At 41.6% G+C, this 24,992-nt stretch overlaps 1 protein-coding gene across 2 annotated transcripts in view; it reads left to right on the top strand.

Annotated features, from left to right (window-relative positions):
• Positions 1–24,992, top strand: part of tmem131l (transmembrane 131 like) — a 98,634-nt gene that overhangs the window by 34,184 nt on the left and 39,458 nt on the right. For both annotated transcript variants that reach the window (XR_013932035.1, XM_080412845.1), the window contains exons 4-11: positions 1,740–1,811; positions 8,017–8,140; positions 8,693–8,809; positions 11,619–11,723; positions 15,578–15,655; positions 21,563–21,722; positions 23,184–23,242; positions 23,791–23,896. Coding sequence is in view for 1 of the 2 variants with exons in the window: in XM_080412845.1 (XP_080268971.1) it covers positions 1,740–1,811; positions 8,017–8,140; positions 8,693–8,809; positions 11,619–11,723; positions 15,578–15,655; positions 21,563–21,722; positions 23,184–23,242; positions 23,791–23,896 (821 nt within the window). In the remaining variant the exon portion in view is untranslated. The remainder of the gene's footprint in view (positions 1–1,739; positions 1,812–8,016; positions 8,141–8,692; positions 8,810–11,618; positions 11,724–15,577; positions 15,656–21,562; positions 21,723–23,183; positions 23,243–23,790; positions 23,897–24,992) is intronic.

The following is a 24,992-nucleotide window of genomic DNA, read 5'->3' as shown; positions in this document are numbered from 1 at the left end:
GAGACGCGTTGTTAGCTTGTAGATCTGCTATTTTTGGCGAACGAAACCGTCGTACTACAGAAGTATAAATTAAGGTATAGAACTGCAAAATCATAGAATGTGAGTGCACACTATGACGGAGTGACTCACTTTATGACGATAGATACGATATCTCTAAAAAAGCATATCGTGGAGACATAGTATCGTCGCGACGATATCTATCGCCATATCGAACACCCCTAACTTCAGCCCCATACAGTACATATTTCGGCCATTCGAAAATAGCAGATCTACAAGCTCACAATGCGTATTTTCAAAAGATTTTAATACATTTTGAACTTTTCCACAATGAGTACTTTTACTTTTGGTACCAATACTTTTATACTTTTACTCAAGTAATTTTTTTATTCCGGACTTTTACTTTTAACAGACTATTTTTACATTGCAGTATTGATACTTTTACTTTAGTAAATAAATTGAGTACTTTTTCCACCACTGAATGAATGCACAAAGTCTTTTCATCGTTTCTGACAGCTTTTGTTTTGCATAATTACCTAAACGTGGTAATTATGCTAAACAATGCAGCGCAATGTTTGTTTTATACTGTCCCTTATGTCACGTCAGGAACGAGGACGCCAGGATCTCCTTGTGACGATGCTGTTGTTTGCACATCAGAGTGTTTCGTGAAAATTATAAAGATTTGGATTGGAAATGTCAAATTTCTGTTCAAATAACAGGGTTCCCATGAACGTGTAATTACTGGAAATATTTAGAAATGATAAAAAACAGTTTTCCAGGCCTGGAAATGGTTTGGAATTAATCAAATGTTTTTGAAAATGTTTGGACACGCATTGTGTTTTGTTTTAACATTACGTGGAATATGTAACATGGTAGAATGTAGCGTTGCTGCGCTGCACGAGCCGCAGGGGGTCCTTGAGGGAGTTCCAGGGGGTCCCCAGCTAAATGATAGGTAGTTAGGAACCAAATGGACCCTTATGGGTCTGTAACTCTGAGAGAGTACAAATGGAACCAAATGGACCCTTATGGGTCTGTAACGGGTCCATTTGGTTCCATTTGTACTCTCTCTGAGTTACATTAACATTGATTTTACAATATAAATTGGCATTTCTATCCCAGAGATAGAAATGCCATTAAATGTGGGTCCGTATGGCCTCCTAATGCATGTCAAACTGGGGGTGATTGAAAATAAAATGGTTGAAAATCACTGCTAGAGCCGTAAAAAATTATGGGGGGCCTTGGCATATCTTTTCAAATGGGCGGTCCGCGGACTGTCAATGTGGGGGTCCGCGGGCTGTCAATGTGGGGGTCCTTGACATGAAAACGTCACGCCACGTGACAAAAAGTGTTAGCTTGAAGACATGTTCTTTTTGTCACGTGACAACTTCTCTTGAGTCTGTCTTGGTGCATTGATAGCACACTGTGTTGTAAGAGTGTCATTATTGCACCGTATCATTGCCTGGAAATGGGATAAAATACTTGTATGGAAACTTCATTGTTCAAATTGTGTGGGAACCCTGAAATAAGGAAAACACGGAAAAAGACATTGTAGTCAGTAAAAGTCATTATGCTCAGAATAGCGATGGAAATACATTTGTCGAATGTAATAATGACATAATGAGTTTTCCACCATAGCATCTTGTCCAGTAGTAATCATTTTGTCCAGGACCTCAGGGTCTATTTGTTCTAGTCGGTGCATGTTTGTTCTTCAGCCTTAACCGTTCCTCTTTCTCCTCCTGCAGATCCTCTCCATATGCACGGGAGAGTGGAAGGCCTCTGCATTTCCAGCCTCCAATGCTGGACTTTGGCACACAGTAAGTGCTGTCTTTCACACGCGCACATACGCACACACACACGTACACACACACACACACACACACACACACACACACACACACACACACACACACACACACACACACACACACACACACACACACACACACACACACACACACACACACACACACACACACACAGCTCTCATAAACAGAGTGTGATGATGTGCACTTATTCTTCGCACCTTGTACAGGAAACATAAACAGTTCAGCCTCCAGAGCGGACGGACACACGCACACGCACACATTCAAATGTTGGTGAGATATCAGAAGATATCCAATATTTGGAGTTATTACATCAACCCCAACCTGGGAACCAAACAAAAAAGGCGGGAAAACATATATTTTCCCCTTTGTTTTTGCCTCTGGGGGCACCCCTTCCTTTTTTGTGTAGAAACAGGAACTTGGTTTGGCTCCTCCCCCTTTCTCAGTCCACTTCCTCCTGGGTGCTTCTGTGTGGATTCCTACTAACAACAACACTACATGTTTAAAGGCAGTGGTGCTGACAGATTTCTGCTAACAGTTTGAGAGATTACATCAACCCAAACCTCTACCAACATGTGTCATTTTAGCTTTAAGGCGGGGAGGGGGGCTATATTGTAAACATTCCCCAGCGGGTGGGTCCCGAATGGAGCGCTGAGTAGACAGACAGACAGCCTAATATGGCAGCAGGCGGACTTTCTCTCTCTCTCTCTCTCTCTTTCCCATCATCAGCCAGTGTGAGACGTCAGCACAGAGAGGAAGGTCGACCCCCACAGCCAGCGATGTTAAGAACTCTGCTGTCTGCTAGCAATGCCACAATATAATTAAGAAATAGTCTGTTAAGTAAAAGGCCTGTATTCAAAGAAATTATTTGAGTAAAACATACAAAAGTATTGGCAATCAAAATATACTAGAATGAAAAAATAAAAAACTTTTGAAAATATCCGATCTACAAGCTCGAAGATCGGCTATTTTTCAAATGAGCGGTTAATGTTTTGTAATAATGTATTAATAATCTAAATCAACAAAGTAACTATAACTAATGTTTAAAAAAGAAAATGGGAACGCTCAAGTATTGTAAAGTAAAAGTACCTCTCAGTACTGTACTGGAGTAAGTAAAGAGGCACTTCCCAGCACACTGCTCACAGAGGAAGGTCGACCTCACAGCCAGAGAGGTTATGAACTCCACTGTTAAGACTCTGAGCTCCCAAAGCTTCCAGAATAGCAGCCTCTCTCCTCTGGGTTTGTGTTTGTACAGCAGGCCCTGAGTTGATGCCATGAAAAATAAATAAAAAAACATCGCTTCGCATATTTTCTTCCATTTATAAACAACCCTGAATGTCGTATGTGTCACAAATCAAAATATTTACTCTCACGTACACAAGATGTAATAAAGAAACCTTACAAACATTACAAAATGTCTTTGGCCTACAAATATACAAACTTGGGTCAGTGCTGACTGGAGGAGTCTGATTTCACCTTACCAGAGTAAAAAGTGAAAGCATTATTGCGGACGCATGCGCAGTTACCCACTACAGACGGTTACCAAAACACTCGCCCCAAAACACAGTCGCCCACCTGGTATTCCTAAACGTAACCTCAGTAAACTATGTCTAAACCTAACCTTATTCCTAAACTTAACATCAGTAAAACTATGCCTAATACTAAACTTATTTCTAACCTTATCCTCAGTAAAACAAATACAAGAACCGCTGGTCCGCGAAAACAAATGGGGGTAGCGTGCTTTGTGGCGAGACTTTTGGTTACCGCAGCTGCGAGTGAACAGACCATCTCCTGATCTCCGTGGAGTAATTAAACACTAAAACTACATGGATTACGTTCACACTAACACCCTGGAGCGATTTAGAAGCACTTTATAAGAAATCTAACACTTATGTTGATTTAAAGTTAGTACAGTTAGTTAGTTAGTGTTTTATTGTCGGACATTCATCATCATGGCAGGTTATAATATGACAGCCCCTCTTGGCTCTTGGCCGCCGCATCGGCCCGTTCCGACCCACAATGTAGTAATACTGAGTGCCAAAGCATATACCCTGTGCCCTTTTTATACAGTACCAGGTAGGCCAACATATTTGCATTCCTATGGGTGATGGTCGCTACACTGAATGGACTCGGGCGTGGGCCGTGGCTGTGTGTGAAACGGATGATGGCCGTATCGATTGACGGACGATCGCCGCTCGCTATTGTTCTCGAGGGGCTGGGTTCACACTTTCTTTCTTCAAACGGCACGGCACACCTCAGCAGTACTCGCGGACCAAAATTGGGACGTTTGCCAGGGTTGATAATCACTGGTTTAGACACATAGCATTAAGAGAGAGTAAAAGAAACATAAAAGGACAATTTATATAAAATAAAATAGAAAATAAGTAAAAATGACAGTGAAGGAATGATGAAACATAGTAAAAGGCAGCAGCAAACAGAGTTGTTTTTTATCAGAACTGTGAGTTGCTGCAGACCTGCAGTTTTCTGGGAGCTTGTTCCAGATATGTGTTGCATAATAAAAACTCAACACTGCTTCCCACGTCTAGTTCTGATTCTGTGGACATAAAGCAGCCTTTTAAAAAATTGTTTCATTTTTTATTTGACCTTTATTTGACCGTACAAAAGACGGACCTTTCCCAGATGACCTGTACTGCTCTAGTGTTTGTATTTGTTGATGACATGTATTATTATGTACATTTTGTATGCTATGTTGATGAATTGAATTGCATAGGACCACAATGGAAACAAATCCCCAGGACTTTTATGTGTTATCCTTTTAGCCTTAACCCATTAAGACCGGGAACGCATCTGTGTAACCACTTTAACCGTTATTTTTATAATTTGGCTATTCAAAGATAGCAGATCTACAAGCCGCACTATGAGCTTCTATAGGAACAACAACATATTTTGAGATGGGGGTCCGAGGGCAAATACATATAATTTGACATGAAAAAGTTTTGTTCCAGGGACCCCCAGAAGCAAAGATTTGAGTAAAAAATGTTGTTTAAAAAATATATATATATATTCAAAGATTTGCACAAAATTTCACGATACAAGAAAAATAGAAGATCTACAAGCTCGTAGCGCGGCACTCGATCGCTTGTGACGATCGAGTCCAATATTTAGTTCTGTGACCATGGGGCTAAAGAATGGTTCAGAAGCCGTGTTCACGTTCACTCTTCCATTGGAAATAATAGACTCCAACCTGCTTCCGGTCTCCTAAAAAGGCGGCCACCTACTTCACACAGATACGGGAAGTAAACCGCAGATGGCATGTCTTTCTTTATTTTGTCTTGGGTCAGATTAACAGTGTAGATTGGGGATTTTACAGTGTACATTGGGATCCCGGAGGTCAAAACTGGGGGTCCTTGAAGTTAAATAAAAAGGTTGAGAATCACTGAAAACGGGAATAATTATGTTTATTACGTCAGTGGCAGTGAATGGGGTCTATTGTGGACGAAATGCCACTCATAACAACAAAGTGTCGTATTTATAACATCAACTTTTCTCATATTTCATATCGTCTGTCTAGTGTCCAAAACTGTTATTTTTCAGGATTCAAATTAACCCATTTAGACCGGGAAATCATTTTTGTATTTCTTTGGCTATTCAAAAATAGCAGATCTACAAGCTCATAGCGCAGCACCGCGCTACGAGCTTGTAGATCTGCTATTTTTGAAAAATCGTGAAAATGTGTGCAAATCTGAATATATATATATTTTTAAAGCAAACAGTTTTTACTCATATCTTTGCTTCTGGGGATTCTACAATGTTTTTTGAAAAACATATGTTTTTATATCAGTGGTTCTCAAACTTTTTCATGTCAAGGACCCCCAAAATTATTTGCATTTGGCCGCGGACCCCCATTTCTAATTATTTAGTTCCAGGAACCCCCATGAAGCAAAGATTTGAGTTCATAGCACTGAGTGCCACGCTATGAGCTTGTATATCTGCTGTTTTTGTATAGTAAAATATGGATAAAGTTGTTACACAGATGCGTTCCCGGTTTGAATAGGTTAAAAACTAGCTTGCCGATCTACTACTTTTAATGCTTTAATTTGACGCTGTAGTATGATCAAGTAGGGCGTTAAATTCACGAACAAACACACAAAGTTAGAATATGGAGATAAGAGGTTTCTGCCTGACATCAACGGTATATCCACTTGGTCTAGGAAGTTGTACAAGTGCTGTCTTTGTGTAAAGCCTCAGTTAGTTGCCTGCCAGTGTCGTGCTCAGTAAATAACAGATCTATATCTGCTATTTACTGCATGCAACACCAGCATGCAACTAAGTATAAATCAGGCTTTATTGGGGGAGTTGGTGCAAAACCACAGACGTTTATTGACTGACTGGCTCTTTAATTCCATCATCTAACTTATCGTCAGCCACTGGTGACTGTCTGTCTCTACAAATAAATCATTCTGTGACTTCCTCATATTAATATGTCGTCGCTGTCAGGTGGAAACCTCATATGAACCGAAAAGATAACTGCAGTACATTGGATCCACAAGTTCTTGTTTTTTTTCCCCATTTCCTGAAAAGTTATTATTTCAGCCACAAGCTCGTCTTAATACTTTTCATTGATTAAATATGCATAACACACACAGACAGACTTCACCACTTTCACTTTCAGATTTCCCTCCAAAATAGCGATAATAGCAGATCTACAAGCTCAAAAACGTGTGACCCTTGTAGATCAGCTATTTTCGCTACTTTTTGCACAACATTCTTGGATGGACTTAATCTACAAAAAACAACAAAGATAAACAAACTTTAAAAAGTTGAATCATGGAGATACAAGGTTTCTGCCCGACAGCTGCAATAGAAAGCAAACCGCCCTATGACTTCCTCATATTTAATCACTCAGTGAAATCCACAGATGCTGTGAAACTCAGGAACTTGTGAGTTTCACATCATTTTAGAAGGGTTGCTCAACCAGTTAAAGGGACATTCACTTTCAAACATGTTTGAGGTCATTTTATCGTCTACTCAGGCTTTTGTGAACACCCCAGACAGTTTTTGAAGTTGCTTGATTCAGTATTTAGATATTTGATATTTGATAGCACTGCACCCATGTTCAACCTTATCGTCATACAATTTGGTCCTGACCAGTGGTGGAAACAGTACTCACAAGTAAAAGTATCAATACTGTAATGTAGAAATACTCTGTTACAAATGAAAGTCCGGAATTCAACATTTACTTGAGTAAAAGTACAAAAGTATTGGTATCAAAATATACTTAAAGTACCAAAAGTAGAAAGTACTCATTATGCATGCAGAATGTCCCATTTCACAAGTGTATAAGAATCTTTTGAAAATAGCCAGGGTTTAAATAGGGCTGAAGTAGTTAATGTATGTTTTGTAATAATAATCAAAATCTACAAAGTATCTACATGGGTGAAGTGCTCTTTCAAGTGTGTGTGTGTGTGTGTGTGTGTGTGTGTGTGTGTGTGTGTGTGTGTGTGTGTGTGTGTGTGTGTGTGTGTGTGTGTGTGTGTGTGTGTGTGTGTGTGTGTGTGTGTGTGTGTGTGTGTGTGTGTGTGTGTGTGTGTGTGTGTGTGTGTGTGAGACTGTGCACCCACAGAGCCGAGCACGGTGCTTAAAGGTCATGGAGGTCTGTTTATAGCCTCCCTCGCTTCCTTTGTTGTTGTGTGGTTGGACTGTTATGCCGCTGTGTCTGTTTCATTATGCTAGTTCATATCGCTGCTGTCTCAGGTAGAAACCTTGTATACAGTATGTCCATAACTCCATATTGCAACTTTTTTTACTAGTTTGCCTGTAATTGGCTTCACAAATTAGTGGGAGGGGCCCATTTCAAATAACCAATCCACGTCCTACACACATAATCGATTTAGATATCGTCCAAAACTGTTACTATTCAGGATTCAAATTAAAAAAGCATCAAAAGTAGCAGATCTACAAGTTCGAGCTTGTAGATCTGCTACTTTTGTGTGACACTGTGGTATGATCAAATAGGGTGTTAATTTACGAAAAAACACAAAAAGTTTAAAATATAGCAACGCTATGTACATGTGTTGCATTTTAATGTGTGCTACCACAGGAAGTGTCATAATAAATGTGTGTGTGTGTGTGTGTGTGTGTGTGTGTGTGTGTGTGGGTGTGGGGGTGTGCATGTGTGTGTGTGTGTGTGTGTGTGTGTGTGTGTGTGTGTGTGTGTGTGTGTGTGTGTGTGCAGGCCTGTGGGTGTGCCCAGAGCAGAGACCATCTACATCCACAACCCCAGCCAGGAGGAGCCTGTCACCCTGCTGTCCATGTTTACATCCAGCACTCACTTTCACATGCCTGCCTTCCACAGACGGGTAAGAGGACTGTGTGTGTGGGTGTAAGAGTTCTCAACAGGCCTGAAAATTAAGGCCCTGCCCTAACTGGGCCGTAACTGGGCCCTAACTGGGCCGGCCTGAGGCTCTGCATAGCCCTACTAATTAGCATTTTTAAGGCCTGGCCCGGCGCGAAAACGTCACAGAGTAAAAGTGAAACGCCAGTCAGCGCCATCTTCATAATAGATAAATACTCAAACAGACAGAACAGAATTATAATTTTTTATTATTCTATTTTCATTGAGCCGGCTAGTTAGCATACATTTTAGGCAACACAAAGTTGAAGTGCCTTTGAAAGCCACAAAAGTTGAGTTTATAAAATCCTAACAACCACACACGTTGTAACTACCGCCATTAATGTAGTAGGTGCAGATTTGACATGCATTTGCACCTTCTGTGTGTACCTAATAATGTTGGACATGACTTCTCTTATGATTTCTCTCTCTCTCTCTCTCTCTCTCTTTCTCTCTCTCTTTCTCTCTCTCTCTCTCTCTCTCTCTCTCTCTCTCTCTCTCTCTCTCTCTCTCTCTCCAGGTGATTCCTCCCAGAGGGAAGGCATCTTTTAAACTTATATTCCTCCCGTCAGAGGAGGGACAAGTAGAAAACTCTTTATTTATCAACACATCAGCGCATGGCGTGATGGCGTACCAGGTCAGACTCACTACTACACCTTATACTGACAAGGATGACTTTCATAGAGGGATTTATTTTTTGTATTAGGGCTGTCAGCCAAGTTCAGACATTACATTCAACTTTCAGTCTTCAATTATATTAAATTATTATAATCTCCAAAAGGCCGGGAAGTAGAGATAATGTTTTCGGCGCTGTTTGTCTGTCTGTGAGTCCATCTTTCTGTGAACGGCAAATTTAGAGCGTCAAACTTTGCACCGGATGAACATCCCCGTGTCCCCTAGGGTAGGTACCCTCACAAAAAAACATGCAGTAATCCTGGTCTCTATAGTGCCTCCCCCTGTAGTCAGGGGATATTAATTTTTTTTTGGAATAAATTCCTTACCAAAATAAATCTTCACCAATGTGTTTGTAAAGGTGTCTAGTAACACATCTCACAAAGACTGAAATGCAGTTTCCCTAGGAGAATTTTTGACAGCTCCTTAAAGTTGGGGTACCCACCATAACCTTGGTTAAAAAAAAAATCTAAAAAAAGAATCAAATTTTAATTCTGTTTTAAGTAGCATGTGAGGGGTCAAACTATGGTGTTTTTATGATTCTGAATCCATTGCAAGCATTTGTTTTGCACCAAAACCACTCCTTGGGCTAAAAACGGCCCAATCTCAATGGGCTTTTTACACAAAAAGTATACCTGGAAAAGGATGGCTATGGCCGTTTTTGTGAGATGTGTTACTAGGCACCTTTACAAACACATTGATGAAGATTTTTTTTGGTAAGGAATTTATTCCAAGATCGGAAAATGTTCTGCTAATATCCCCTGACTACTGGTCAGCCGGGGCGCTTGATGGAGGGGTAAGGAACTGGTTGGATTAACGTGGTCCTTCCACGCGCTACGTCCTACTGGGGAAACTCCCCCCTGTCAGGTGATAAGAAGCGGCTTGCTAGTTTGGGGCTCTCCCCAGGCTGGCAAAGGGAGAGTAGCGCCCAGGATTACAGTTTAGGCAATAGAGCGTCGCAGTTCCCGCCCACTTCCTGTTTTTTTTGGTGCCGGAAGAAAAAACTCAATGCATTTTTCCATTGACATTTCCAAAAATATTTATATCTATTAATTTAAGCCTCGAATCAAGCCATCATGACATGACATGAATCATGACCATAAACGTTTGATTCTGTGATTATTTTTTTGTTGAAAACGGCAAAACAAAGGGTATTTATTAAATATAGTATATCATATAATTAAATATAAAATAAAAAAAAATCACAGAAAAAAACGTTTTATGGTCATGATTCATGTCATCTCGTGATGGCTTGATTCGAGGCTTAAATTAATAGATATAAATATTTTTGGAAATGTCAATGGAAAAATGCATTGAGTTTTTTCTTCCGGCACCAAAAAAAACAGGAAGTGGGCGGGAACTGCGACGCTCTATTGTCACTGGGTGAAAAAATGGGTTACAAAAATCGTGGGATAAAAATGTAGATGAAAAAAAAAACTTTGCACCGACACTCTCAGAAGGCCAAGGAAGTACCCTAAATCTTTCAAATAAGCTTCGTTATAACGGGCCACTTTTGACCTATAGGCTAGCTCTTGTACCGTAGGTCGTGCAATCCAAAACGTCTTGGCTGTCACGTTGTTGCGTGTATGATAGTTGTCAGTGTCGGTTGTCTGTGATGGATGTATGTCATGTGTGACATGGTGTTTGGATCCAGACCTCAGTGAGAAACCTCTCAGACATGCACATATTGTACACACACACACACACACACACACACACACACACACACACACACACACACACACACACACACACACACACACACACACACACACACACACACACACACACAGGAACAAACAGGCAATCATATCATGAGGTTTCACATTTAACCAACGCATGTCACATGACAGGAAGACAGACACACGCACGCATACACACACACAAGCGCACACACACACACACACACACACTCACACACACACACACACACACACACACACACACACACACACACACACACACACACACACACACACACAAACACACACACACCTCTCAACAGTCATGTCTAAACTCACCATAGCCACGTTCACCTAGAATATTAAAAACATATCATCGCTGTTGATTGTAAACCTTGTGCTGTATGTCCAAAAAACGTTACTTTTCAGGAAATGGAAACAATTGACTAAACCACTTTCACTTTCCAAATTGTTCATAAATAGCGGAAATAGACGATCTACAAGCTCTACAAACATGTTGAGATTTTTAGATCGGCCGTTTTCGCAGGGGTGGTTCCAGCTGTGCTAACCCCTTGGGCTATTCGAAAATAGCCGACCTACAAGCTCACAGTGCATCGCGATGCAACACGTTTGTGAGCTTGTAGATCAGCAATTTTTTTATTATGAAAAATCTTGGGACGATTTTCCATAATTTTGAACATTTTAACAACATAAATCGGGGTCCCTGGCACAAAATATTTTCAGATAGGGGTCCGTGGACAAATGCATATACATTTGGAGGTTCCCTGACATGAACATGTTTGCAAACCGGTGCTATGCATTGCACAGTGCATGTGCTGTGGGGTTGTGTTTGAATATGTGTGTATGTTGCAGGTGTTTGGTGTGGAGATGTTTATTTAAACATGTGAATATGTGTATGTTGCAGGTATTAATTTAACCATGTGAATGTTGTATGTTGCAGGTGTTTATTTAACCATGTGAATATGTGTATTTTGTAGGTGTTTGGTGTATGGTGGTCTTTACTTAACCATGTGAATGTGTGTGTATGTTGCAGGTGTTTATTTAACCATGTGAATGTTGTGTATGTTGCAGGTGTTTGGTGTAGGGGGTCATCGGGGGTCTTTAAAGTCTGTCCAGAGGAAGGACAACATGCTCATATTCCCGCACATCCACAGCATCAAGCTGACCCAGACTCAGGTACACAGACTACACACACGCACACACACACACACACACACACACACACACACACACACACACACACACACACACACACACACACACACACACACACACACACACACACACACACACACAGCCACTCTCACCGCCTGGGTGCGGTCCGTCAGGAAGTCCAGGATCCAGTCGCACAGTGATGCCCAGGTCCCGGAGATTGCCATCGAGCCTGGAGGGGCACTATGGTGTTAAACTGGGGGCTGTAGTCCTCAAACAGCATCCTCACGTAGGGCCGTGTGGAGGACATGGGCGATGGCATCTTCCGTGCTCCTGTTGGCCCCATATGCAAACTGCGGGGGGTCGAGGGTGGGGGGAAGCATGGAGCATATGAGTCCTTTAACCAGGCTCTCAAAGCACTTGCTTACTCTGGGCATTTGACTACAGTGTGCATAAGTTGTGAGGCAGAACCGCTGACATACTCATCAGATTACAAAAAAAAGTACTCCCCCCCCCTCCACATGCTTGTGAGGAATTATTGAGCAGAAATATAGAAAAAGGTGCATTTACAATACATATCACAGTTTAGCATCTATTTAGCATTATACAATATGATTTATATATATTTTTTTTTGCTAAAATGTTTGACCATTTAAGCCCTATATACTTCCTCAAACAATGAATAGTGAAAATCTACAAGCTCATAGACTCATAGAGCTTGGAGATCTGAATATTGTCCCATTAAAAAAAAAAATGGGACAATATCTGACAATTTTTGCTTTGAATGACTTGCCCAAAATCTATAATCTCATAGAGCTTGTAGATCTGCTACAGTATTTTTGCTATCCTTTTCAAAAATAGGATATTTTTGGACAATTTTTGTCTGTAATGACATGCCCAAAATAGGAACACACCATGTTGAAAGAGGCTTAATTCCCAATACTTTGTATTAAACGTCATAAAGCACAGACATGGAATGTTCATGCAGTATTTCATAAACACATACCACTCATGTTTGTTAGCTGGCTGGCAGGGCAGAAACCGCCTATCTCCATATTTCAACTTTTCAACTTTTTTATTTTTTTACAAATTAATGCCCTGCTTCATCATTCAAGAGTGTCACACAGAAGCCAAAAATAGCCGATCTACAAGCTCATGTAGATCAGCTATTTTCACAATTTTTATTGTATTTATGTAATAATAGTAATAAAAAAGTAATGGTTTTGGACTTACAAGGTTTCCACCCCGACAGCCACCACATCATAATTGTATGTGTGCTCACGACAGGACCATATATGGGCATTCTCTGAGAGACAACAAACCTGTTCACACTCCACACACACACACACGCCCCTGTGTGCTGCACACACACACACACACACACACACACACACACACACACACACACACACACACACACACACACACACACACACACACGTATTAGTATACTTGTGAGGATGTCAACATTTTAGGAGAGGGATTTTATGAATGCCATCCATGTTTAAACATGTATTCCCATTTTTTTACCTATAACCTTGAAGCCGAAAACAGCTGATCTACAAGCTCACAAAGCCTCACGTTGTGAGCTTGCAGATCAGTTATTTTCTGTGCATGACATTCAACCTGAGTCTTTTCCTTATTGTAAACCTAACTCTAAATTTTTTTTTTTTTTTTTAACCATATAAACATCCGGGCCAGGAAAATGGTCCTCACAACGTCTATTTCTCAAACTCATTGACATTTGGCCCTTGCAAGTACAGTAATACACACACACACACACACACACACACACACACACACACACACACACACACACACACACACACACACACACACACACACACACACACACACACACACTTTCCAAAGCAAACAGGAGGCGGAGAGTGAGGCGCGTCTTGAGAGAAGCCGCAGTCTCCGTGGAGACCTCCACAAACAGGAAGTAGGGTGGCATTTACACAATATAAGCTTCAGCCAAGCCCCCAGAGTTGCTGAGAAACATTGAAGCTGCCACCCCAGTGGCCAAAGCTGGAACTGCAGGCAGGGAGAAATACATGCACACGCAAAACATACTGAGAGATATTTATATTTATACATATAAATATGTAAACATATTATACATACATACATATGCATTTACATATAAATATGCATCTCCGAGTGTATTTAATAAATATCTCGTGTTCAATCTTTGACACACGGGCTGCCGTAGAACGCAAAAAGGACACTAGTGCGCATGCTCATAACTCTATGGGGATACAAAATCGAACCAATAATTCTACTTCCGGCAGGTTTCCGGGTGCTTCAAAACGCCACTGAGCACATTCATTGAAATGATAGCTGGGGGCGGGGCAATCCGCCCTCTAGTTATATTATACCTCTATGGCTTCAGCCCAGTGCATAATCACCTCGAACCACTGCCTTCTTACCCACAATGCCCCTCTGCATGCCACTCCCAGTTTTATGGGTCGCGAGTAAATATACCTTAACTGTATTATTTGCTTTTTAATTATTATCATCATTAAAAAAATTAAAAAAAAGTGTAAGAAGTAGTGAGCTTGTAGATCTGCTATTTTCACTAGTTTGGGTCCAGGGGAGACATCACATTTATCTATTGGGTCTGGAGTTGAAAAGTTGGTAACTCCTGCACATGACATCACTGATGCTGCTTGAACTGTGAACAGGATGCATTCTGTGACCCTGTAGACCCAAAACAAAGGATTTCATTGGTAATGAAAGCAGTCCATTAATTTATGACAGGTGCGTCCAGTGCAACGCGTCGCCTCGGAAAACACCGGGAAGTGTTTTCAAAAACATTCTTGAGAGCAATGTGTAGCTGTAAATGACATTGTGCGTTTGTTTGTTTACATGCATGGCTGCCATGTTTGGTACGGCACAAAACCAAGCAGCGCAGCAGTCTGTTATAGAGCTCAGCGGTCATTATTCAGAAATAATAACACACCGCTGAATTCAGTGATTGACCAATCAGAATTACGCATTCAGCCAAGCTGTGTAATAAATAAAAGTAATACTAGTTTACATGCCTCAAAGCATTTAATCAGAATATTACTTTTGACATTTCACACAAAGTGCTTCTGCCTGGGGTCTTTTTTGGCTGTTGATTTTCTAGCAAGAGACCCAACCACCCAGAGAGAAACGATCAGAATAAGTGTTTACATGCTGACATTTTCCTGTTGATCTGAATATCAAAAGGTTTATACCACCTCTCTCAACCAGAATAAAACATCCTTCTGATCAGACTGGATCTGAATATTTTCTTCCAATTGATGTTTTTATTGTGAGTGAGCTGTCATTCTGAATATATAGTAGGTGGAGTATTAGGGTAAACGCAGTCACTGTTTTTCTCTTTAACAGTTTTTTTTTAATTTTGTCATAAACATACAAAGCTGTAACAGGACAGATCCAAAATATACATGTATATGTTGTTGAAACAATGATCTTGTTTTATATAACTCACAAATAAAAACAAATTCAGAATAAAGAAGAGAGAAAAGGAAGGAAAAAGAAAATGTGAGTAAAATAGTAAAGGAAAAGGAAAGCAAAAGAAAAGGAAGAAGAGAGGGAAGGGATTTGAAAGAGGGAAAGGGGAACCCTGCTGTCTCGCCCAGTACTTCTTCCACTTAGGTCTCCTCGTTAAGTGGCACCTGTAAACTCTCGTAAACGTCAAGGAAGGGGTTCCAAATCTCCTTGAATCTTTTAACAGACCCTTTTAAGTGTGAATTTGATTTTCTCTAGTGTCAAGAAATACAGTCTCTTTAATCCATCTGGTAAAGCTGGGTGGAGAGTGTTGCTTGCATGAAAGGAGGAAAGTAACTGTTTTTAATGTAACTGATTGTGTGTTGATGTGTTGACAGGAAGATGCGTCTAACGTCACCATACTGGGTCTGGTCCTGGAGTGCAGCTTACCCAAGACTTTATTTAATAGTCCTCAGGTACGTACCGTGTCCCTATAAACACTACTGTACATAGATACTGATCACACCAAGACTTTATTTAATAGTCCTCAGGTACGTACCGTGTCCCTATAAACACTACTGTACATAGATACTGATCACACCGTTGCTCCAATCTCCACCAAACTTGACACAAACACTGTTCAGGGATCTGGCATGAAAATAATCACACCAGGGGCCCCACAGGTGCCCAGTCAGGGGCCCGAGGGCCCACAAGCGCTCCGTTTCTCCAATCTGTACCAAACTTGTCACAGACACTGTTCAGGGGTCTGCCACGAGAATAGTCACACCAGGGGACGAAACCCACAGGCACGCTTAACCACTGTCACTTTCAAAAATGTTTCAATGTGATGCTTGTAGATCGAATGTTATTCCTACTTTTGCATGCCACTGTCATATGATGATGTAGGACATTCATTTACAAATAAAAAAGTTTAAATATGGAGATACGCGACATCAACGATATTATAGTTCAGATATAAAGTATAGTTTAGAGTTATAGTTTGTATTTCTCTCTCTCTCTCTTCCTCTCTCTCTCTCTCTGTATCGCTCTCGCTCTCTCTCTCTCTCTCTCTCTTTTATTTTTCTCCCAATTTAGTCATTTTCAATTCCCCACATGTGTGTATGTATATTCCCTGTCACTGACAAGCCCTACTTTTCGGTGTGGGGAGTGTTGTAGACAACGAAAGAGTTAATGCATGCACATCCAATCTCTCATCCAGGTGCTGGATAAACAATGATCAACAGTAAAAAATACAAATACAATCTGCACACTGGTATCTCAGCTCCACTTAATTGTCTATTAAGTGGATTTGTTTGTATACTGTTGAGTGAGAACACTATGTTGCACATTGAGCTAATCATCTGGGGACCCTTCCAAAATCGTTTGGGGACCCCCACGTTTGGGAAGCACGGAGGATGTAGACAACCACATGTTGTCCTCTGATACACATGGAGTCACACCTAGCCTGCCCTGCTGGGACTCACCACAGCGTCTGTCTGGTGTCTCCCTGCACCTTGTTTCCTGTACATCCCTCAGAGGATTGAATTAAACCAATTAAACCCTCCATTCTTAGTCAAACGCACCTGAGTTAGAACCGTACTTGGAGCGCTTTTTTCACCCGTCTACACCAAATCTCTTTGCCAAAAAATAGCCGATATATTAGTACCCGATCTGCTATTTTTTGGCGATCCCCCCCCCCCCAGAATAGCAGTGGTGTAAAGTAACTAAGTACATGTACTCACCATTTTGAGGTACTTTTACTTTACTGGAGTATGTCCAATTTTCAACACTTTATACTTCTACTCCACTACATCTCAGAGGCAAATATTGTACTTCTACTCTACTACAATTATTTGAAAACATTAGTTACTTACTAGTTACGAATTATTAGTATATACATTACATTAACCAGCTATTTAGCCCTATTTTATACATAGGATATTTTCAAACATTTTAGTACTTTTACTTTTGGTACTTAACGTATTTTAATGCCAATACTTAACAGAGTATTTTTATATTGTAGTATTGCTATTTTTACGTAAAGTAAAATATCAGAGTAGTTCTTCCAACCACTGCAGAATAGGGAAGCTGGGGTTCAGATGGTTAAACCAATTAGATTTGTGTGTCTGTGCAAACATGACACTCTATGAGCAGGGGGACAGGCAGCTGGGCTTGTGTGTTGCGTCATGTTGGGAGCGCAGCGCCATCAGGACAGGTTCATTATAAAGCCCACAGAGAGCAGCAAATGAAAAGCCTGGTGGGGATGGAGACATCTCCACACGCCTGTCTGTCTGCGATGAACACCTGCTCCCTTTACTTCTGCCAACATAATTATTTTAACCCATTAAGACCGGGAACGCATCTGTGTGTCATTTTAAGATTTCTTTGGGCTATTAAAAAAAATAGCAGATCTACAAGCTCATAGTGTGGCACCAGTGCCACACTATGAGCTTGTAGATCTGCTATTTTTGAAAAATCATGAAAATGTGTGCAAATCTTTAGATATATATTTTTAAAGCGAACCTTTGTAAAATATTTTGTTCCAGGGACCTCCAGAAGCAAAGATTTGAGTTACAAATGTTCGCTTTAAAAATACATATATTCAAAGATTTGCACACATTTTCACGATTCAAAAAAAATAACAGATCTACAAGCTTGTATATCTGCTATTTTTGAATAGCCAAAGAAATCTAAAATGACAGATATGCGTCCCCGGATTGAATGGGTTAAGTTCTGATGTTCCGATTCTGCAAATGTCTTCGAAATCCTAACAGTTTTCTGAAAAAAACGTATGTTTCTATATCAGTGGTGCTCAAACGTTTTCACCTCCAAAATGTATTTGGCCGTCTGAAAATATTTCGTACCAGGGACCCCCCCCCCAGAAGCAAAAATGTTTGCTTTAAAAAATATATATATTCAAAGATTTGCACACATTTTCACAGTTTTTCAAAAAATAGCAGATCTACAAGCTCAAATTGTGGCACTCGGTGCCGTGCTATGAGTTTGTATTAGAGTTCTCAACGGGCCTGAAAATTAAGGCTCGGCCCTAACTGGGCCCGACTGGGCCGGCCCGAGGCTCGGCCCGAACTCGACTATTTCCATCATGTTAGGCCCGAAACCCGAAAAAACCCGAGGGGGAAAAAAAAAAGAAAAAAATATTTTATATATATATTTAAAAATATATATTTTTAATATTATTATTCTGTTCTGAATGTGTATTTATCTATTATGAAGATGGCGCTGACTGACATTAATTACACTGTGCTTACACTGTGCTGATTTAAATGAAGTTAAATCCTTGTCTTGCTCACACACCTCTGTGCAATGCAATGCATCGTCTGCATTTCTCTGCCTCTCTCGACCGAGTCTTTGTCGTCGTCCCGCCCCCCCTGAATGTCTGAGACCGACTCGAGACTGTTGTTAACCTATTAGCTTAAGTTTACACGCGTTGGGTGAAAAATATTATAATACTGAACTAAACGCGGGTGGATTACATTGTATTGTGAAAATCAGAAAGCACCGTTTCTGCCACTTGTGTAACTTAACACAGCACGCCGGCATAGAGCACGCCGGTCAGTTATCTTAACTCACAAAAACACATTGCACATCCTGTTAAACCTTCAAATTAAAGGTAAAACCATCCAACAACGTCAACAACGACACATGTGTAGTGTACTGCGTGTATGCACGTTCTCGCGCGTGGCTATATATGGAAAGCTCGCTCCTGCGTTCTTCAATTGATTTCTGAACGAACCTGACCACTGAATGTACACTACTAGAAGTTCTGCCCGCTACGCGGGCAGAATTCTAGTACCCCCCCCCCTAACCCCCCCAAAGAAAATTTCGTTTGGGGGTACAAAATCATGGGATTAAAAAAAAAAAAAAAATACCCAGAGGGTTCGGCCCCCCCCCCTTAGGGGTCCCTGGAGACCCTGGGGTCTCCAGGCCGTGACCTACAGACACGGCGAAGGAAAACTGTAAAGCCACAGCCACACATGCAAGATGTTGCACATGAACTCTGCAGCCGCACTGAGGCGCTCCAACACAAACACTCTGACATTAAGCTGCACACAACAAACATCAGCAGCACACACAACATTCACCACAATGCCAAACAAATTACGTCCGCGCAAAAATAAGCGAGGGCTCGCTTATTTTGGGGTTCAAAAATCGTGGGATAAAAATTTTCCCCAAAAAAGTTTTTAAATTTTTTAAAATAATTTTACTCCCAGGGGGTCCGCGACCCCTGGGAGTCTTGGGGACCCCCACGAAACATCGCGGACCCCCGTGACACATCGCGGACCCCATCGGCTGTTTTTTGTTTTTCATGAAGAAATGTCCCCCAAAAAAGTGTTTTAATTTTTTTAAATAATTTTACTCCCAGGGGGTCCGTGGACCCCCTGGGAGTCTTGGGACCCCCGCGAGACATCGCGGACCCCCGTGAAACATCGCGGACCCCATCGGCTGTTTTTTTTTTTCATGAAGATATTTCCCCCAAAAAAGTTTTTATTATTTTTTAAATAATTTTACTTCTAGGGGGTCCGCGGACCCCCTGGGAGTCTTGGGACCCCCGCGAAACATCGCGGACCCCCGTGAAACATCGCGGACCCCATCGGCTGTTATTTTTTTTTCATGAAGGTGGTTGCTTGTTTCTGGCGCACATCTGGCAACACTGACCTGTGTGCTTGTCACCCCAAACGTGGCAACCCAGATGCCGACGGTGTTGTGTGGGGACATTACGGGTGCGTTCGGAAATTACGCACCGGAGCACACTCGCCTATTAGTTTGTATTGGCCAGTGCGCTCAGTGCTGTATTTTCGAACGTGCCCTACAAAAGCAGCTGCGTGGTGTTGGGTTTCACTCCACGCATACGCATGCGCAGTGCGCAGTTTTTTTTCCCTTTCAGCCAGTTTCCCTCCCTTTCAGCCAGTTTCCCTCCCTTTCAGCCAGTTTCCCAATTGTATAGATAGATTGTTGAAGGTTGGTGTACTGTAGACCGAAATTGCAGTGGGTTTTTGTATTAAAAGGGCCCTTGATATGGATGCATCATGCGGTAGCCCTGAAACATGAATGTGAACCATGGCTACATATGCGGCAATGGATTACAAGAACGCTCGTCCCCAAACACACTCGCCCCGGGTCTAATCCGGCGGCCTCTGTCTGCGAAATGAATGGGGGTGAGTGTGTTTTGGGGCGAGTGTTCTGTTTACCACCGGAACGCTCGCCCAGAATCGCTTTTTTTTTACTCTCTCTCACTCTGCTGCTGGCTCAGTGAGCTTGAGCAGCACAGTGCAAGTTAACGCCAGTAAGTCAGCGCCGTCAGCGCCATCTTCATAATAGATAAATACACATTCAGACAGAACAGAATTCAAAAATATATTATAAAAATAAATAAAAAATCATTAAAACATTTTTTTTTTTATTTATTTTTTTTGCCCGAGGCTCGGCTCGGCCCGACCAATTAGCATACTTTTGAGGCCCGGCTCGGCCCGAAAACGTCGGGTCGGGCCGGGTCGGGTTCGGGTAGAATTTGAGAACTCTAGTTTGTATATCTGCTATTTTTGAATAGCCAAAGTATAAAATAATGGTTTAAGTGTTTACACAGATGCGTTGCCGGTTTTATTGGGTCAAGCTGAATAAATTATTCAAAAGGAAAATATTGTCTACTGCCATTTACATTTCTTCACAGACAATGCTATTGTGTGTTATTGTGTGTGATTGTGTGCTACTATTGTGTGCTACTGATAATGATGTAGAATTCCTCCAGTCTGCAAAATCTACTCTCATTGCTGTCAATTCATTGCTGTCAGGCAGAAACTCCATATTGCAACACGTCGCGCCGTGACGTGTTGTGAGCTTATATAACTGCTTTTTTCGGGTATGTGACACCAGCATGCAATTAAGTATAACTCAGGAAAAGTCTTATGTGGTTCTCCAAGTGGGGTCCGGAGACTTCCAGGGGTCCTTGAGGGGATTCCAGGGGGGTCCCCAGCTTAATTAAGTTAAAATAGCATAAAAATCGGTTTAACCACTTAACCCTGTTTAACCTTGGGCTATTCAAAAATAGCAGATATACAAGCTCATAGCGCATGAGCTTGTATATCTGCTATTTTTGAAAAATCCCAGGCACAAAAATAGACGACCAACATGGCGTGATGCGTTGTGAGCTTGTAGGTTTGCTTTTTTTTTAATACTTTTTTTTTACCCATTTTCTCCCCAATATCACCCTCCCCCCCGGCTTCCAAATTAAATACATATACATTTGGGGGTCTTTGACATGAAAAAAATTCAGAACCACTGCTCTCCGAGCAGATAAGAACGCGAGTCCCTGTTGAGTGTTTGTCAGTGAAATGTATTGTTCTTGTTTGTTCTTCAACCCTCAGGGTTCATGTCTGCAGACGGAGGAGCAGCAGCTCAGTCTCCAGATCAACCTGTCGGAGCGAGGCGACCCCCCCACGCACCTGGACAAGCTCAAACCTTATGTCACCGAACACATCCTGCTGCTGCTGGCAGTGCCCAGCGCCGCTGACCCCAGATCAGCCGGTGGGTTCCTAATAATAATCCTATCCAATATATAAACCTTTTTAACCCCTGGCGCTGACTGGAGATCAGCTGGTGGCTTCCTAATTATCTGTAAATGCACGGAATCTCTGCATGCGTGTCTGCCCCCCGCAATTTCTCGAGAACCGTCCAACCGATCGACATCAAACTTGGCGCATGTATCGCTGAGGACCCGAGGGTGCCATGTGTGGAGCGGGACGTCGGTGGGCGTCCAGCGGTGGTCCAGAAATATCTATTAATCCCCAAATCTCTGTATCTGTCTGTCTGTCTGTCTGTGCTCCTTTTATCTGTACATAATGTACCTTTTTGTGTCCAGAGTCTCCAGTCTCACCAGTATCATCAGCAGCCATCGCTCAGACACATTAACATGCTGTTTACATTGTGATGTAAAGAACTGCTCTTAACGAGCTTCTTCTCGTTTCCTGCTTTATCGTGACTGATGTTAACTTTGATCTTTAGATAAACAACGCTCTGGTGCTTTGATGAATTCAGAGATCTTAAGACCCTCCGTCTGTATGGTTTTTGGTTGTCCGACCTCCGTTAGTCTTGGTCATAGATCTCTGCCTACTGATATGCATGGATTAAAGTTCTCAGTTGCCACAACTGATTTCAGTCATTTGGATTCCATAGACTTCTATGCAGCATGTCTTCTATGGAAGCAAGTCATGCACCGAAAATAGGCTACAAGCTTTCAATGAATGTGCTAAAACGATGTGAAAAAACCCCAGATATTACAAAAATAACCACTTTGTCGTTAAAAATCATTGTTGTTATAGGCTAAAGATTTCAGAAAAATACCAGATCTACAAGCATACATACTTGAAAATGTAACACTTCTTTACAAAATATGGGTCAAAACATCAGTAATCGGTGGTCTAAGGTCTCTCCAAAACCTGGCATGGGCATCGGTAGGCAGGGATCTCCGATCGTCTGGCTACGAGAGACTAGTGTGTACAGCAGCGCTACTCAACCCGCGGCCGCATGCGGCCCGATCGCAGCGTCTTGGCGGCCCCCTCATGGTCAAAAAATAATAATATTTTTTTCAAAAACTAACAGACAGACATACATACAGGTGCGTCAATTGTTACAGGTATAATGCATAGTTTTCTATGCATTTCGGGTTTTTGGGGGGGTTTGACCCCCAAATTTTTCCGGCCGCGCGGCTTTGCCGCGCGCCCAGGATAGGTGTCTGCCACTGGACATACACACAACACAAAATAAACTGGTACAGTGAAAAGAATATGATGTCAAAATGTACATTTTCTTGTGCGTTACAAAATCGAAAAATCCAAAATAGGACCGTCATTTTTATGGCGGCCCCTTGGACTTTTGGTATTTTGCTGAGTGGCACCTGAGCCATCTTAAGTTGAGTAGCCCTGGTGTACAGTATGTGTAAAGAACATTTAGGGCTTTTTTTCATCATTTTGTTCTATGTGTCCACAGGGGAGCTGAAGATAGGTGTGCTCATGCTGAACTCTGGAGGGAGGAAGCTCTATGTGAAGGTGAGACGCTCTTTCACTGTGCTCCTGCACTCAGCATTAGTTCATTTATTCCGGGGACCACCAGTGGTCCTTGAGGGGGTTCCAGGTGCTCCCCAGCTAAATGATGGAGAGTTGGTAACCAAATGGACCTTTATAGATCTTTAACTCTTGAGAGTGTAAAATAAAATTATTGTTAAACATCTGCATTACTTAATTTACAAGAAGTCACACAATTAGAGAATGTAGAAGAATTGTAATTTTGATCAACGTTTGCCTGTTATCTCTCCTATGGAATGGTGGGCAAAATCTTATCCAAGTCTTGGGTCTGAAAGCCTACATCTCATCAAATGATAAGGTCCATAAATAATGGACCTTGATAATGAAAAGGGTTGAAAACCACTGTTCTATCGTACTTCTATCAAACCCTATCTAACCCTATTTACTGACCTGGAGTTGGCTCTGTACTTGGTCTGCTCTTTTTTTTAACCCCACCTCTACAGTAAGTCTCTTCGCCGAAAATATGCAAAGTATACAGTATAATAGCTTTAATTTCCGTTTTTTGTGTTCAGGACATGTCGGTGCTGTCCAAGGTGGACGCCAGTCTGGACTTCAAACAGGTTCTTCTGAAACCTGAAGCCAAGAACTTCACACAGGTGGCCTCTCTGGCCTGCACAGGTACAGACACAACCAGCGCTTTGTATTAGAGAGTTGTGTCACCTCGGGGGCAGGAAACAGCGCCGGTCACGTGGTTCATGTAAACTCAAAATAGTGACAAACACTCATATAGACTCCAGTGCATTCCGTAAACTTCCTGGTTCAGGGCTTTGTCACTATTCACCAATAGGCCCCATGCACAACAGCCATATTGTAAAGAAAATTGGCCTCTTTCTTTACTTCCTCCATATGTGTTACCAATAATACTAATTAAGGCTCTGTTCCATTCTGGTCACACAGAGTCAGGGTGCTGATATTATGCATGTTGGCTCACTGGAAACACTCTGCTACACCAGTGGTTCTCAAAGTGTGGTCCAAGGACCCTCATGGTTCCTTGAGGGGGTTCCAAATGACCCCTTACGGGTGTGTAACTCTGAGAGTGTTACGGGTCCATTTGGTTCCATTTGTACACTCTTAGAGTTATGGGGTCCTTGAAATTCAAAAGTTTGAGAACCACTAAATGTACTAAATGGAACAGAGCCTTCATTAGTATCATTGGTAACACCTGTGAAGGAAGTAAAGAAGAAGCCCAATTTCTTTACAATATGGCTGCTGTGCATATAGAGCCTATAGAAGGCTCTGTAGAAGACTGACCCGATGAAGTGAACGGAGGTGACGCAACTCTCCTTATATGGCTCTGGTCACAACTAACTCCTGATTCATCACAAGCTAATACTAACTCATGAGTCATTAGAAACACCACGATGACCTCATGAATCATTACAGAGATAACAGCAGAGCTTTGAAGTGCACTCATCTCATCGTCACTGTGGGGTGGAAACCTTGTATGTCCAAGACTGTTGCATGTCAGTAAATGGGAAAAAATTACCTGTGATCCAATGGATCCAATGGAGTTATTAGCTTTTGATAATACTTTTGTAAATACTTTTCATTGGCTCAATATTTATAAAACCCACAGACACATGTGTTACATAATAGTGAAAATAACAGTTTGCGACGCGCTGTGAAATCGTAACAATTGGAATTATGAATGTACAAGGTTTCTGCCCGACGCCAACGATATAATATGAACGTACAGTATTAAACTCTTGTGTGA

Source organism: Gymnoscopelus braueri (assembly GCF_963280865.1).
Source record: "Gymnoscopelus braueri genome assembly, chromosome: 2".
Taxonomy (NCBI): Eukaryota; Metazoa; Chordata; class Actinopteri; order Myctophiformes; family Myctophidae; genus Gymnoscopelus; species Gymnoscopelus braueri.
Note: the sequence above shows the minus strand (reverse complement) of the source record. Positions and strands in the feature narration are given on the sequence as shown.